Below are 16,427 nucleotides of genomic sequence, written 5' to 3'. Positions count from 1 at the left end.
CTTCGATTTTGGAGCAAGCAATCCTGTTGGGAGTGTTGTCTCGAATGTGAGTAAAGGTTGGGCATGTTTGCTAGTCTACCTTGCCACGAAGCACAAAGGTTGACACACAGGGACTTTCCAATTATCCAGCAATGGTACTGTTCCTTTACCCTCTCTTCGCTTTTGAGAAAGTAGTCATGTTGGGAGTCTGGCTCTCGAGATTCGGAGGACGGTGTCTCTTCGATTTTGGAGCAAGCAATCTTGTTGGGAGTGTTTTCTCGAAAGTGAGTAAAGGTTGGGCATGTTTGCTAGTCTACCTTGCCACGAAGCACAGAGGTTGACACACAGAGACTTTCCAATTATCCAGCAGTGGTACTGTTCCTTTACCCTTGTGGGTAATAATATGGTAGCTAGACCTTCAAAATTTATGTGTCTAAACTTTGTTAGTGCTGTTTCTTTGCTATTCTTTTACCTTTCTTGGTCAGAGCGATGTAGTGGGAGCTGCAAGCTTCACGTGCTCAACTTTGGCAAAGAACTTTGGCAAAGTTATCTGTGGTACCCATGAGCTATTGTTGCGTGTGGGAAGTGGGTGATTGAACAGTAAGATTCATGTGCTTTCTACTTCACCAGAAGTCTTCGACAGAATGCCCATAATTTCTGCAGAGCTGAGTGTGCGTGTGACAGGTGCTGACAAGGCTAGAAAAGTGGGTGCCTCTTCGATTTCTGAGATCGGCCCTCGTGGTCTCTGAGCAGCCCAGCTTTTGAGAAAGCGAGCGCCTCTTCGATTGATTCGGAGAACGATGCCTCATCGATTTTTGAGAAAGCAATCATGCTGGGGGTCTGGCTCTCAAAGATTCGGGGAGCAGTGTCTCTTCGATTTTTGAGAAAGTAATCACGTTGGGAGTCTGGCTCTCGAGATTCGGAGGGCGGTGCCTCTTCGATTTTGGAGCAAGCAATCTTGTTGGGAGTGTTTTCTCGAATGTGAGTAAAGGTTGGGCATGTTTGCTAGTCTACCTTGCCACGAAGCACAGAGGTTGACACACAGGGACTTTCCAATTATCCAGCAATGGTACTGTTCCTTTACCCTCTCTTCGATTTTTAAGAAAGTAGTCATGTTGGAAGTCTGGCTCTCGAGATTCGGAAGACGGTGCCTCTTCGATTTTGGAGCAAGCAATCTTATTGGGAGTGTTTTCTCGAATGTGAGTAAAGGTTGGGCATGTTTGCTAGTCTACCTTGCCACGAAGCACAGAGGTTGACACACAGGGACTTTCCAATTATCCAGCAGTGGTACTGTTCCTTTACCCTTGTGGGTAATAATATGGTAGCTAGACCTTCAAAATTTATGGGTCTAAACTTTGTTAGTGCTGGTTCTTTGCTATTCTTTTACCCTTCTTGGTCAGAGCGATGTAGTGGGAGCTGCAAGCTTCACGTGCTCAACTTTGGCAGAGAACTTTGGCAAAGTTATCTGTGGTACCCATGAGCTATTGTTGCGTGTGGGAAGTGGGTGATTGAACAGTAAGATTCATGTGTTTTCTACTTCCCCAGAAGTCTTCGACAGAATGCCCATAATTTCCGCAAAGCTGAGTGTGCGTGTGACGGGTGCTGACAAGGCTGGAAAAGTAGGTGCCTATTCGATTTCTGAGATCGGCCCTCGTGGTCTCTGGGGAGCCCAGCTTTTGAGAAAGCGAGCGCCTCTTCGATTTCTGAGATCGGCCTTCGTGGTCTTTGAGCAGCCCAACTTTTGAGAAAGCAAACGCCTCTTCGATTTCTGAGATCAACCCTCGTGATCTCTAAGCAGCCCAGCTTTTGAGAAAGCAAACGCCTCTTCGATTTCTGAGCAGGCGCCTCTTCGATTTCTGAAGCTCCGTCGAGTGCAGATTTTTATAGAGGCTGGCATTAAGTTCCAAAGCACACTTGAATCTCCACCAGTAGAAGCTTCATTCTTGCACTTCTAAGATCTTGATTTGTCCGACCTCTTCTCTCTTCAACACCTTTGAAAATGTCTGGCCCCTCCGACCGTCGTTTTGACTTGAACCTTGTTGAAGAGGCAGCCCCGCCTTCTCCAGACAACATATGGCGCCCATCCTTCGTCTCCCCTACTGGTCCTCTTACCGTTGGGGATTCCGTGATGAAGAATGATATGACCGCTGCGGTGGTGGCCAGGAACCTTCTCACTCCCAAAGATAACAGACTACTTTCCAAACGGTCTGATGAGTTAGCTGTTAAGGATTCGCTGGCTCTCAGTGTTCAGTGTGCAGGTTCTGTGTCTAATATGGCCCAACGCCTATTTGCTCGAACCCGCCAAGTTGAATCATTGGCGGCTGAAGTGATGAGTCTCAAACAGGAGATTAGAGGGCTCAAGCATGAGAATAAACAGTTGCACCGGCTCGCACATGACTATGCTACAAACATGAAGAGGAAGCTTGACCAGATGAAGGAAACTGATGGTCAGGTTTTACTTGATCATCAGAGATTTGTGGGTTTGTTCCAAAGGCATTTATTGCCTTCGTCTTCTGGGGCTGTACCGCGTAATGAAGCTCCGAATGATCAACCTCTGATGCCTCCTCCTTCTAGGGTTCTGTCCAGTACTGAGGCTCCAAATGATCCCCCTCCGGTGCCTTCTCTTTCTGGGGCTCTACCGACTGCTGAGACTTCTCCTAAGCAACCTTTGTGAAGGCTCCGTCTTGTGTGTTTATTTTGACTCATGTATATGTACATATTTGTAGCTGATCGGGGATATCAATAAATAAGCTTTCTTTCATTTCAACGTATTGTGTTAAATACACCAAAGCCTTCTTCGCTAAGTTCTTTGAATTTTCTTTTGTTGAAGCTTGTATGTTGAAGCTTTCTGAGTGGAGCATGTAGGTTGGGGTAGTGTTCCCCTAATTTCCCGAGTGAGGAAAACTTCTCGGTTGGAGACTTGGAAAATCCAAGTCACTGAGTGGGATCGGCTATATGAATCTTAGAACGCCATTGTGCTCGATCCTGTGTCATGTCCTTCGTTAGATCCAAGTACTCTAAGTCTTTTCTTAGAGTCTCTTCCAAAGTTTTCCTAGGTCTTCCTCTACCCCTTCGGCCCTGAACCTCTGTCCCATAGTCGCATCTTCTAATTGGAGCGTCAGTAGGCCTTCTTTGCACATGTCCAAACCACCGTAACCGATTTTCTCTCATCTTTCCTTCAATTTCGGCTACTCCTACTTTACCCCGGATATCCTCATTCCTAATCTTATCCTTTCTCGTGTGCCCACACATCCAACGAAGCATCCTCATCTCCGCTACACCCATTTTGTGTACGTGTTGATGTTTCACCGCCCAACATTCTGTGCCATACAGCATCGCCGGCCTTATTGCCGTCCTATAAAATTTTCCCTTGAGCTTCAATGGCATACGGCGGTCACACAACACGCCAGATGCACTCTTCCACTTCATCCATCCAGCTTGTATTCTATGGTTGAGATCTCCATCTAATTCTCCGTTCTTTTGCAAGATAGATCCTAGGTAACGAAAACGGTCGCTCTTTGGTATTTCTTGATCTCCGATCCTCACCCCTAACTCGTTTTGGCCTCCATTTGCACTGAACTTGCACTCCATATATTCTGTCTTTGATCGGCTTAGGCGAAGACCTTTAGATTCCAACACTTCTCTCCAAAGGTTAAGCTTTGCATTTACCCCTTCCTGAGTTTCATCTATCAACACTATATCGTCTGCGAAAAGCATACACCAAGGAATATCATCTTGAATATGTCCTGTTAACTCATCCATTACCAACGCAAAAAGGTAAGGACTTAAGGATGAGCCTTGATGTAATCCTACAGTTATAGGAAAGCTTTCGGTTTGTCCTTCATGAGTTCTTACGGCAGTCTTTGCTCCTTCATACATATCCTTTATAGCTTGGATATATGCTACTCGTACTCCTTTCTTCTCTAAAATCCTCCAAAGAATGTCTCTTGGGACCCTATCATACGCTTTTTCCAAATCTATAAAGACCATGTGTAAATCCTTTTTCCCATCTCTATATCTTTCCATCAATCTTCGTAAGAGATAGATTGCCTCCATGGTTGAGCGCCCTGGCATGAACCCGAATTGGTTGTCCGAAACCCGTGTCTCTTGCCTCAATCTATGCTCAATGACTCTCTCCCAGAGCTTCATTGTATGACTCATTAGCTTAATACCCCTATAGTTCATGCAATTTTGTACGTCGCCCTTATTCTTGTAGATAGGCACCAAAGTGCTCGTTCGCCACTCATTTGGCATCTTCTTCGTTTTCAAAATCCTATTGAAAAGGTCAGTGAGCCATGTTATACCTGTCTCTCCCAAAAGTTTCCACACTTCGATTGGTATATCGTCTGGGCCTATTGCTTTTTTATGCTTCATCTTCTTCAAAGCTACAACCACTTCTTCCTTCCGGATTCGACGATAAAAAGAGTAGTTTCTACATTTTTCTGAGTTACTCAACTCCCCTAAAGAAGCACTCATTTCATGTCCTTCATTGAAAAGATTATGAAAATAACCTCTCCATCTGTCTTTAACCGCGTTCTCTGTAGCAAGAACCTTTCCATCCTCATCCTTGATGCACCTCACTTGGTTTAGGTCCCTTGTCTTCTTTTCCCTTGCTCTAGATAGTTTATAGATATCCAACTCTCCTTCTTTGGTATCTAGTCGTTTATACATATCGTCGTAAGCCGCTAACTTAGCTTCTCTGACAGCTTTCTTCACCTCTTGCTTCGCTTTTCTATACCTTTCACCATTTTCATCGGTCCTCTCCTTGTATAAGGCTTTACAACATTCCTTTTTAGCCTTCACCTTTGTTTGTACCTCCTCATTCCACCACCAAGATTCCTTTTGGTGTGGGGCAAAGCCCTTGGACTCTCCTAATACCTCTTTTGCTACTTTTCGGATACAACTAGCCATGGAATCCCACATTTGGCTAGCTTCCCCCTCTCTATCCCACACACATTGGGTGATTACCTTCTCTTTGAAAATGGCTTGTTTTTCTTCTTTTAGATTCCACCATCTAGTCCTTGGGCACTTCCAAGTCTTGTTCTTTTGTCTTACTCTTTTGATATGTACATCCATCACCAACAAGCGATGTTGATTAGCCACGCTCTCTCCTGGTATAACTTTGCAATCCTTACAAGTTATACGATCCCCTTTCCTCATTAGAAGAAAATCTATTTGTGTTTTTGACGACCCACTCTTGTAGGTGATCACATGTTCTTCTCTCTTCTTAAAGAAGGTGTTGGCTAAGAAGAGATCATATGCCATTGCAAAATCCAAGATAGCTTCCCCATCCTCGTTTCTCTCCCCAAAACCATGGCCACCATGAAAACCTCCATAGTTGCCTGTCTCCCTGCCCACATGTCCATTTAAATCTCCTCCTATAAATAACTTCTCCGTCTGAGCAATTCCTTGCACCAAGTCTCCAAGATCTTCCCAAAATTTCTCCTTCGAACTCGTATCCAACCCTACTTGAGGTGCGTACGCACTAATCACATTGATAAGTTCTTGTCCTATTACAATCTTGATTGCCATGATTCTATCTCCTACCCTCTTGACATCTACAACATCTTGTACCAAGGTCTTGTCCACGATGATGCCAACACCGTTTCTCGTTCTATTTGTGCCCGAATACCAAAGTTTAAACCCTGAGTTTTCTAAATCCTTTGCCTTACTACCAACCCACTTAGTTTCTTGTAGGCACATAATATTTATCCTTCTCCTCACCATAACTTCCACTACTTCCATAGATTTTCCCGTTAAGGTTCCTATATTCCACGTTCCTAAACGCATTTTGCTCTCTTGAACTCTACCCTTCTGTCCTAGCTTCTTCACTCTCCCCCGTCTAATAGGATCAAAGTACTTCTTTTGTGTGTCCCGGGTAAAGTTGATAGGAGCATATGCTCCCAAACAACTTTGAGTGGAGTCGTTCGAAAAGAAGTTTCTATGGCCCCCTTGCTCATTTAACACTGCATCCGGGTGCCGATGGAGATACAGCGACCCTTGCTCACTTATCACTGTGCTCAGGCCACACAGCGCGCCACTTACGGGTGACGCCCTAGCTTTAGCGCGATTTTGTTCTGGATTCATTTTCATAAGGATTCGACGTGATCATGGAGTGCCGGCTGTCGACTACCTGACGCCCTCCCCCTCCTCCTTTATCCGGGCTTGGGACCGGCCATGTAAGACATAGGCGGAGTTGAAAAAGAAATGGAACGATGAAAATAAATCTAAGCACTTGTATTATAATACTTGAATTGTTTTTTCCCGCACACTTAGAGCATATGTTTTTTTTGGTAATCACTTAGAGCATATTTGATTTGGTATTAACAAGAATTAATATTAAATGTCTTACTTACTCAACTTATTCTTTATACGATTAATCACTTCTTTTTTTATGAACAAACGATATTATCTATACTAAAAATAATGAGTTTTGCTTCACAATGGGCTAGCAATAATGTGAATACGTTCACTTATAGGTGAAAAAGAATACCACTAGACCCTAGTACTAAATGACAACTTAATATTTTACTTAGTTACAAATTCAAGCTCCAATACTTGTTAAATACATAATTATATCGTAATTTCTCTCAAATTTTCCAAATATTTAATACTCTCAATTCTTTTCCAAATTTATTGCATATTTGTATCTTATTTTAACACATTACTGTTACAAAACTAAAAAAAAATGATAGAGAGAAATGAGTAGAAGTGAGTATAGTAATGAAACTCTTTACCAAATTGAAATAAAACCAAACTGAAATTGAAGAACTTAACCAAACTAAAATTTATTAGTTCAATTTCAATTTAGTTGTTTAAAAAATAAACCGAACCAAAATAGGCAAAACGTTGGCGTTTTACACTTAACTATATAAGGCTATAGCCTCCAAGCATAAGCAAATTACTAGAAGTTGGAGCTTTTTAAGTTGGAAGTGTTAAAGATGGTTTGGTTTTTGATTTTGCAGAAAATGAACCATTTAAAACCGAAATTAATTTTTTCATCTTTTTAGTATAAAAAATATCGTTTCCTCAAAAACACCAAAAAAAAAAAAAAAAAGTAAATACCGAAACCACCCCCTAAAATTAGGAGTCTAAACGGTGCGTCCTACGTTATTACTTCCATATGTCACGTGCCAACACGCCCACTTATGCATACATATACGACTTCTTCGCACTCAAAAACCCAGAGAGAAGGACAGAGGAGAGGGGAAGGAGACCTGAAAGCGCAAAACGCAACCGTTTCCAACTCACTCTTGCGTCTGTAGCTTTTCCGTGCATAGCGATTGGTGAATTTGGGGTTTCAATTGAGAATTAGGGTTCTTCAGAAGCCAAGAAGATGTAGTTTAACGGACAAATTTTCGTGTATTTTTGAAGCAATTTGCGAAAACCGCTCGAGTCTGCTGCGAAGCTTTTAGTTGGTTTCTAGGGTTTTTAGTTTTTGGAAAGGGAGATGATGAAGGGCCAGTTGGATCGTACCAAGGTGGTGCTGCGACACTTGCCGCCTTCGATTTCGCAAGCTGCGCTTGTGGAACAAATCGACGTTTTCTTTGCTGGCCGCTACAGTTGGGTTGCTTTTCGTCCGGGCAAGAGGAGGTTAGGGGTTTCTGTAAATTTTTTTATTGGTTCTACTTGAAATACAACTTCTTTTTCTGTTTTATGTGTCGGTTTGGCTTTGTTTTCGTCATTTTGTTGATGGGTTAGCATAATTATTCCATAGAAATCAAAAGGGGCAAATGTATGTGTTTGTGAGTTTGCTTTAGTGCTATGAAGTCATGGTTTGTGAGTACCATAGGTTCATGCTACTTGGAATGTGGACTTTGTATCGGATGGGAATGTTGGGTGGGTTCTTCTGATCGCTCCTGTGATCGTCATTAACATGGAATTGCAATTGAAATATGTCTTTTGACCTTCTATTTGTGCTATTGAAGGTCATTGATGAATGTAATAAATTGGAAAGTCAGAAATTTTATTGTTGCCATTATCTGTTTAAGATTTTTCACATTTCAGTTTGCATGGTTCGGATTGCATAGTTCTTCATAGCTACTGTGTCATCTCCAGGTTCTTCCATTTATATTTTAGTCTAAGGGACTGTTTCCAGTATTGGTGGTATCTCAAGAATCCTTTATTCCGGCTGTTGCTTGTTTCTGCGGCTTTGTTTCCTACTTTTATTTTATAAATTCTGGGCTCCTTGTTCTAATGTTGAAACTTCCTTTCATGGCATAAATTGTAATTGTAACAGCATAATGACTAGCCACATTTGAGCATCAAGTGTTTGAAACTTTGAATGTTCTGCAGGATAGAAGCTTATCTAATTTTCTTTTCTTGAATTAATTTTTCAGCCAAAAGAATCAGTCATATTCTAGAGCCTACATTGATTTGAAGAGGCCAGAGGATGTATTCGAGTTTGCTGAATTCTTTGATGGTCATCTGTTTGTTAATGAGAAGGGTACTGTTTGAGCATGCATTTGCGGATTTATCACACACATCAATTCTCTTGCTGGAAGTCTTGTTGAAATATATCTTTATTCAGCTTATACGCATGTTTGTTTTTTAAATTATATTTATTCTTTCTTTTGCTAAGACGCACTCCAAACTCAGGGTGGTATGGAAGTTTTTTCTTGTGCTTTACTTGCAGCTCAAGAAATATAAACGCTGAATTTTTTATTTTTTTAGAAGACTTAACATGCCGTTCTCATGTTTTTGTCTTTGTTTATATTCTATTTGTCTCGGGAACCTTTCACAATTTTTATATGAGACATGGAATTTAAACGTATTTATTTTCCATTTTCAGGCGGTCAATTTAAAGTTATTGTTGAGTATGCTCCATCACAACGTGTTCCAGAACATTGGTCTAAGAAGGATGGTCGTGAAGGAACCATATTCAGTGGTAATAATTTAACTTTTAACATTCATTTAAATAAAAATTCGACAGCTTGTTTTGTTGCGTGTGGACTTATATGTACAATCATTTTCCTGTTAGTAAGTACAAGTATTTACTTGATGAACATCTAGATCCCGAGTATCTGGAGTTTCTTGAATTTATTGCAAAGCCTGCTGAGAATCTTCCAAGTGCAGAGTTACAATTGGAGAGAAGAGAAGCAGAACGATCTGGTTAGTCAGACAGATCTCTTAATATAATATAGGCTTGGAGCTTGTATTTTTAGACAACAAAGAAAATTCCGAAAACTTGAAATTCTCATAGTGCATTCTTTTAAATGGTTCATTTTTCTTATTTTTTAAAGGTGCTGGAAAGGATGCTCCTATAGTTACACCATTAATGGACTTTGTTCGTCAAAAAAGGGCTGCCAAGGCTGGATCTCGGGTATTTTATGGATTATATTACTGAAGACTAGGAGACAATTGATTAGTGGAAATTCATATTTTCAATATGATTTTCAATTATTGCATTTTAGTGCTGTTAGGAGCTGTTAAAATTGAATTTTAGATAATGATTGATGACTTTCTAAGCATACTTCTTGTTTGTTGACAGAGGTTACTGTCTAATGGTAAAGCAAGCAGAAGAGCTGGTGTATCATCTTCTCGAAGTCCTACTTTACCTATGACCAAACGAGGTTCTGAGAGGAAAAAGAATTCTGCCTCAATGGTACGTATTTTTTTATGCATATGAAGTTCACGTAGGGGAAAGCCAGTTTATGAAATCACTATATATTCTGTTATATTTTTCCTGAATAACTGTTTGAGTGGTAAATCTCACTCTTAGCCTCCCATTGATCAGAATTGAGAACTATTGATCTAGAACACCCAGTGATTCACGACCTCCACCTTCTTTGGAATCCTTTCCATTCCCCACATCATCTTGGAAATCCTGGTTAACATGGTCCTAAGTTTCAAATTATAGATCATCTCTCTTCTCACTGCTTGTGTGAAACTCTGACTTCATGTTCAAATATGACGAAGGCTGGTAGATATTTATGTTTAACAATGGTTCACTAGGAGTTCGACATTTGCATTGGCCAGACTTTTCCATATAATCGAATTGAGGGGTTGATATTTCTCAACTTTTAACCTTTGGAGTTCCTCAGGAATTGAACAAATACTTTTAGCAATGGTAACCCCCTTTTTTATTTATGTTCTTTGAAAGCTATAATAACATGAATTTAATAGTGCTAGTACTCATATATGAAACATTGTAGTCATTATATTTGATCAATGTTATTGTTATCATATGTCATTGTTCAAAAAGTAGAAGAGATGAAACTTGTAAGGGTAATTGCTTTTTTAACTTTTGGGTATGGGTTGTATATCCAAAATTTGAATAACTTTGTTGGTTCTCTGCATTACTTCTGGTATTAAAAGGTATCATACTGTAGAATCCATGGCTTATCCTCTTCCAGCCGGACCATTTTCATCTTATTCATGGGGTTTTGCATTATTCTGTTTTCTTGTAGTTGGCCAGCCTATGGTGTTTTCTTAGTTTTTCAATTTTTGCAGTTCCTAGTTCCGTATTTGTCTCGTAATTTATAATTGATTGCATGTCAAATATTTTGTTTATGGTTGTTAATAGGGCCTGTCTGATTTGCAGTATGTTGTGAGGGATGCTAGAAAGAACACCGGTGACAAAAACAAGTCAACACATATATTGGTACCCAAGCGCGAGGATCAGCAACCTTCCGAGAAGTCTGCCACTTTGGCATCTGCAGTTGGAACTGAATTGTCGGAAGAGAGTGGTATGTCATTTGATTGTTTGAGAGTATTTGCTGACAACTATACATTGTTTGCCCCTAGTACCTTCATTCACATGCAATGACTCACTGGTTTTCTTCGTCTGCGAATTGGAGTTATCACTTTTGATGGCTCTTTTAAATGTACTTTGACGTCAAAGTTCTTTTCCCTTTCATTCTTGTGGCTCTTGTGATTTTGTGATTATGTTGCAGAACTATAGTTTTAGGAATGGACTTTGTGCCTTTGGTCATTTACAGAATTTAAGGTTTTAAATTTTGTTGAGTTAAACTTTGGTCTTAGTTCGGTTATAATCTTGATTTGGTTGCAGAAAATGCTTTCATAGCTAAGAAACTTTTTTGGTAGTTTTCATTGTTTCAATTAATTTTCATGTTAGCTTGATATAGTTTTAAGTTTTAGTTGGAGAAAATCGACACAGTTCTGCATTTGCAAGCTTCTTCCTTGCATCCTTTCACATTTAAGTTTGTAGGTTTTTTCCTCCCTCCTATCGTTCCCTTTTTAAGTATTGTCCGTATTCCCCTTTCTGGTACTGGATTGTTATTGTTGTATGGTATTTTCTTTTATTGATGTCCCCACCCCCAAAACCTTCTCTTGCGGTTGTTTCCTGAATTCTGGTATGCCTTTTTCTTCTGACAGTGAGTTGGTTTCAAGTTTGATCTTTAAGTACTTACCACTATTTCAGGAGTTTCTGGTGTGGATGCTGGGAAAAAGAAAGTCTTGCTTGTGAAAGGGAAAGAGAAGGAGATATCTCATGTAAACCTCCTTCCTGCTTGATCCTGATCTCATTTACTATTGGCTATCTTTTTCTCTACATATATTAATTTTCAATGGTGGGCCGGGAGGGCTTATTTATGTTTTATGATGTAGTTCTATTTTTATTTTATTTTATTTTTTTTTGAGAAGAAACAATTTTATTAAAGAATAGTGAAATACACAGAAGTGGATAAGAAGTCCACCAACAAATTAGAAAGGAAAATCCCAATAGGATTTGGCTACAGCAGCCAATTCTAGACCTAGCTCACTTAACTGCTGCTAACAAATCCCACAGTATTTGAGATAGAGAGCAATTATTAAACTCTTTAGTAACCGAAGCCCAAAAAGATGCCCAATATTTTACTCTCCCCCAAAGTACTTCTGCCCCCACTCCAGTATAGTCTTAAAAAATCCTTTTGTTGCGTTCCAGCCATATATTCCAAAAAATTGCCGATACCAGGCAACCCCACAAAGCTTTGGATTTTTTCCCTTTTCCAAGTGCCTTAAAATTGGTGCTTAGTAGCTCAAAACACCCTTTAGGAATGACCCAACTTACTTTGACCTCCTGAAACAGTTTCCACCACAGTTGGATCGAGTAGGAGCAATGAAGAAAGATGTGATTTACACTCTCCTCCTTAGCTTTGCATAAACTACACCAATGTGGGGATAAACACATCAGAGGGTTTCTCCTTTGAATTTTGTCGCAAGTGTTGAGACTCCCAGTGGCCACAAGCCATACAAGTATTTTAACCTTTGGAGGAGCTTTTGATTTCCAAATCTGAGAGTAGGGTGGATAATAGTGCCCAATCCCATTGTTGCTCAGTAATGAACGATAGGATTTGCATGTGAACAAACCTGAAACTTCTAGGTTCCACCTTATGTTATCCATTTTTGATGGAGACAAGCGAACCACTTCCACTTTCTGTAATAAGCTGGCCGCCTCTTCTATCTCCATCTCATTCAGATTTCTCCTAAAATCAAAGTTCGAACTCAAGGAACTTGACGAAACTTCCACAAAGCTGGAGATGTTATGATGTAGTTCTATTAATATGCCAAATGATGCCAGTTAAAACTTACATACTAGTTAACTTGTTGCACTTTTTGTACAGCATGATATAATTTAATGCTAGATTCAGTTGTGATAGTGGCTATAGGTGCATATACTGTAGTGATAAAGACATGCATGTACATACTCTTATATTGTTTATTGCGCGCATGTTTCTGTGGAAAAAACATAGATGCAACTATGTATTAATTTGCGTATTTTAAGCATTATGTTATTTAAAATAAACATTTAGCTTCTGAAAAATGGTCATCAAATAAATCACGAAGTGCAACTTTTTGTTTGCGTATTAAGATTGGTTGAAGATGCACACTTAGAGATATGGTCTCTTTGACTTCTGCTCATGTCTATCACTCCTTGTGCAGGTGCCGCCAAACATGTCTCAGCAGCAGAGTTCATATTCTAAAAACATGGGTGGTTCAATTGCACTGAAACAGAACCCGCGTTGTCATGATAATGGAAGGATTATAAAAGGCATACTTCTAAACAAGGAGGCACGTCAAAGTCAGTCTTCTGGGATTCACTCGGGGCAGCAAATCCAGAGTTCGAGTTCAGATAGGGACAAACGATTTCCTCGATCGCAACATGTGCAATTGATTTTAAAGGATATAAATGGGACTCCAGATCATAAGATAGTTGGGAATGACTTGCATGATATTTATAGTGAGAAGCAGGAGAAACGGACAAAAAATAAGGACAGACCTGATCGTGGTGTATGGACGCCTCTTAATCGTTTAGATGGATCATCTGCAAGCGATGAGTCTTTCTCATCTGCTTTTCAACCGGATCACTCACTTTTAGATTCTTCAGAAGGTGCGACTCCTATTCAAAGAAAACTTTGTTTTTGGGTTACAGTGCATCAATGTTTTTATTCCTTTCCATGAATAATTGAAGATAATATGGACATAGGTAAGAAAATGCTATTGTTGAAATGTTGAAGAGCTTATCAGGCATAATTTTTCATGATAAAAAAAATTCCTGTGTAGAGTTCTTATATTAAATACTACAAGTGGGAATTTAAAACCCAGCTATTAGATATCTGCGGAAGTTCCAAAAACACAATTATGGACAAAAATTCAAACGTCTCTATGTTGGTAAAATTGAAGAGGAACAATTTTTTGTGAAACTTCAAATGCTGTTTATTTGATCGATTATCTACTATTTCGACTATAAAAAACTAGTTAAATATAGGTTCATAAGGGCGCCCCACTTTCTAAATATGGCGCAGGCTGTGCAGCTTACATGCTTACTCATAAACTGTTGTAGTGACTACTGACTAGTGACTGATTGGATTGTGTCAAATTTCCACTTGTAATACTTCAACACAGGATAATGTGGGGGAGGTTTAGGTAATAGGGTACAACGCATGTGATATATATGTTACATTAGGTTTTGTATGTAGGTGATATTCTCAAGCCTAAATTTTCGTGGTGCTATTGAAATTTTGACCAAACACAGGCAATGGCAGTTTTATGCCATTATTATTCCAGGACCAAAATTTGGGTTCTTATGACTTTAAATGATGTTTCTGTATGACTAGCAAATGTTTTGCACATTAAAGCACCTCTGCATTTGCGCGATCTATGCATCTTTAGCTAGGCAGGAGCTTGGTGCATTTTTCTTAATGTAGTAATAACAAATACTAATACTTAATGCAGGCTCTCATAAACATCATGGTCGCCGTGGAGCAAAACATGGTAAGGAACTTGATGGCTCACCAGTTGCAGGTGAAGGAAAACATTCGAAGAAAGGCTATGGCTCCCACGAGGTGCATGAAGTCTGTTTTTAGCATGCTGCTTTACTTGTGTTCACTATCTTGTCTTTTACTCATTCTGTAATAGGCTTTTAAACTTTTACCTTGATGTGTCTGCAGAAACAAGTGTGGATTCAGAAGTCGAGTTCTGGTTCCTAGGGATTTATTTTTTCTTAAACTGGTAAGCACTTATTTTGGATCGGTTTTATATCCACATCATCTGAATTATTCTGATCATCAACTAAATTATCCTGCTTTCATTCTGTTTTGTGCTATGGATAATTGATAGGAGTCACTAAAAGCCCATACAAGTCGATTGAAAAAGAGTGATACCTGTTAATGATAAGAGAGAAACTAACTTAGGTGGTAGGAATATATGCATTATAGACCTCTAAAAGGTAGAGCGGTGAAAGTATAAGGTAAAAGGTAAAACACCACGAGACAGATCAAAACTAACACGTTATTCATTTGCAATACGGATGGCTCTTTTTTTAATCTTTTTAATTAATTAGGTATTGCTTTTGATAAAAAAAAAAATTAATTAGGTATTGCTCTGAGTCTTCTAATTGTTTAGTGACCGGCAAGTAGGGAATTAACTGTCTAATGAACTATTTTTGAGAAATTAAATTTCTTGTATGTAATAATGACTCTTTTGGACACCAATGGTACGAGCCATCAAGAGTGGTAAATCATAGCAGGACAGTTAAATTGAAATGAGATCATTTGTCTTCTATTATGAATTGGGGTACCCTAATGCACTATATGAAGTTTCTTGTTCTGTTCTTATGGCTTTCATTTGAGATTCCCGGAGTCTCTCACTTGCATTTGTATGTTGTGACAATCACTATTGTCAGCACTGCCGAAGATGCTATTTTTTTATTGACTATGGAAACTGCTAGCTATTCTACCATTTTCTAGAACTACCGTGTGCACAACTGCATTAGTTTGCTATCAAAGCCTAGCATTTCATTTTGAAGCTCTCTTTCCAGACGCTTCTCCCTCCTGCAGTATTGTTGAATCCATGCTTTATCTACCAGCATTGAAAATAACATATAGATATTGTGTTACATGTATGATGGGTAGTTAAGAAATCCATGTAAGCATGATTAGTATATATTGCAAGAAATAGAGAACAGAGGAAATCGACGCTTCTGATAAGAGGCTTAAATGGGGATTTGTCTTATAAATGAGTTAAATTGGTTTCTGTTTGTGACTTTGTAGTGTCATGTGTGGCTACTTGAACCTTGAGAGCGAATTACCAAAAAACAAGAAAAAGAGAACCTTCATAGTGAGCGTATAGCAGCACCCTGAAGCTGTCTGTTTTTGCCGGACAGATTACCAGGTGTAAACAAAAAGCTTCGGCGGCAAAGATGTTCCTTTTTGGAAAGCCATACAGAAGCCGGTATATAAAGATAATGTGTTTTGAAGAAACTGCCAAGTTTGGTGTTGACGATATGGAAATAGGAGGGGAAAGGAAGAATAATAAAAGTCATCAGAGTATATAACACAGTTTTCATCACGGTGCCCCACCAATGGGTTCCTCCCAGAAGAGTTGCTGACAGTCATTGTCGCTCTTCACTGGTTATCGGGATATTTAGGTATTTATGTTATAGATGGTTGTCATCCATTAGTAAAACTGTAAATATAGAAGCGGCGCACTATATACGGCTTCATGGTTTCATTATTTCTTGTATGCTATTGCCTTGTTGCGAGCAGTCTAGCATCTGGAACCAGTTAGTATTGTGTAAAGGCCCTGGGGTTTTCGCCGATACCCTTTTGCAGTTGATGGCCGGGCGAGTGACTGATTGATTGAGTCTATGTTTTGTCGGTGTGTCACCTTGTTTTAACGGATGAGACATCGCTCTGAGTGAGATTGTATACAGGTCGTGGTAGTGTTTAATTGCCAGAACATAGTTTGTGTTCTCTCTCTCTCTCTCTCTCTCTCTCTCTCTCTCTCTCTCTCTATATATATATATATATATATATATCTGCTGTTATATCGAATACAGGTTTCAGTAGTTTGTGCTTTAATTACTGGAATGTAGTTTGTGTTGCCATCTCTCCTTTTGTACCGTTGGGGAAAAAAACTCAAAAAATGGCCTCCAGTGGTCCATTCTTGCCAAGGCAAGTGCCCGGTGAAGCCCGACCACCGGGCCGAGGAAGCTTTAGGGCATGCGT

The 16,427-nt window shown here is 39.5% G+C and overlaps 1 protein-coding gene across 3 annotated transcripts; it reads left to right on the top strand.

Moving 5' to 3' along the window:
* Positions 1-7,149: 7,149 nt before the first annotated feature.
* LOC126602424 (regulator of nonsense transcripts UPF3-like) lies at positions 7,150-16,172 on the top strand. 3 transcript variants are annotated; one of them, XM_050269285.1, is made up of 12 exons: positions 7,150-7,572; positions 8,319-8,425; positions 8,771-8,866; positions 8,992-9,090; positions 9,222-9,301; positions 9,470-9,583; positions 10,523-10,667; positions 11,363-11,433; positions 12,862-13,309; positions 14,155-14,264; positions 14,370-14,430; positions 15,471-16,172. In XM_050269285.1, exons 1-11 carry the CDS (start codon positions 7,430-7,432, stop codon positions 14,406-14,408), a joined length of 1,452 nt encoding a protein of 483 aa, XP_050125242.1. In that variant the 5' UTR covers positions 7,150-7,429; the 3' UTR covers positions 14,409-14,430; positions 15,471-16,172. The 3 variants fall into 3 exon arrangements, with proteins under 3 accessions (XP_050125242.1, XP_050125241.1, XP_050125240.1); XM_050269284.1 differs by having other exon boundaries at positions 10,505-10,667; positions 15,584-16,172; XM_050269283.1 differs by having other exon boundaries at positions 10,505-10,667.
* Positions 16,173-16,427: the final 255 nt, after the last annotated feature.

Source organism: Malus sylvestris, chromosome 15, assembly GCF_916048215.2.
Source record: "Malus sylvestris chromosome 15, drMalSylv7.2, whole genome shotgun sequence".
NCBI classification, from domain to species: Eukaryota; Viridiplantae; Streptophyta; class Magnoliopsida; order Rosales; family Rosaceae; genus Malus; species Malus sylvestris.
Note: the sequence above shows the minus strand (reverse complement) of the source record. Positions and strands in the feature narration are given on the sequence as shown.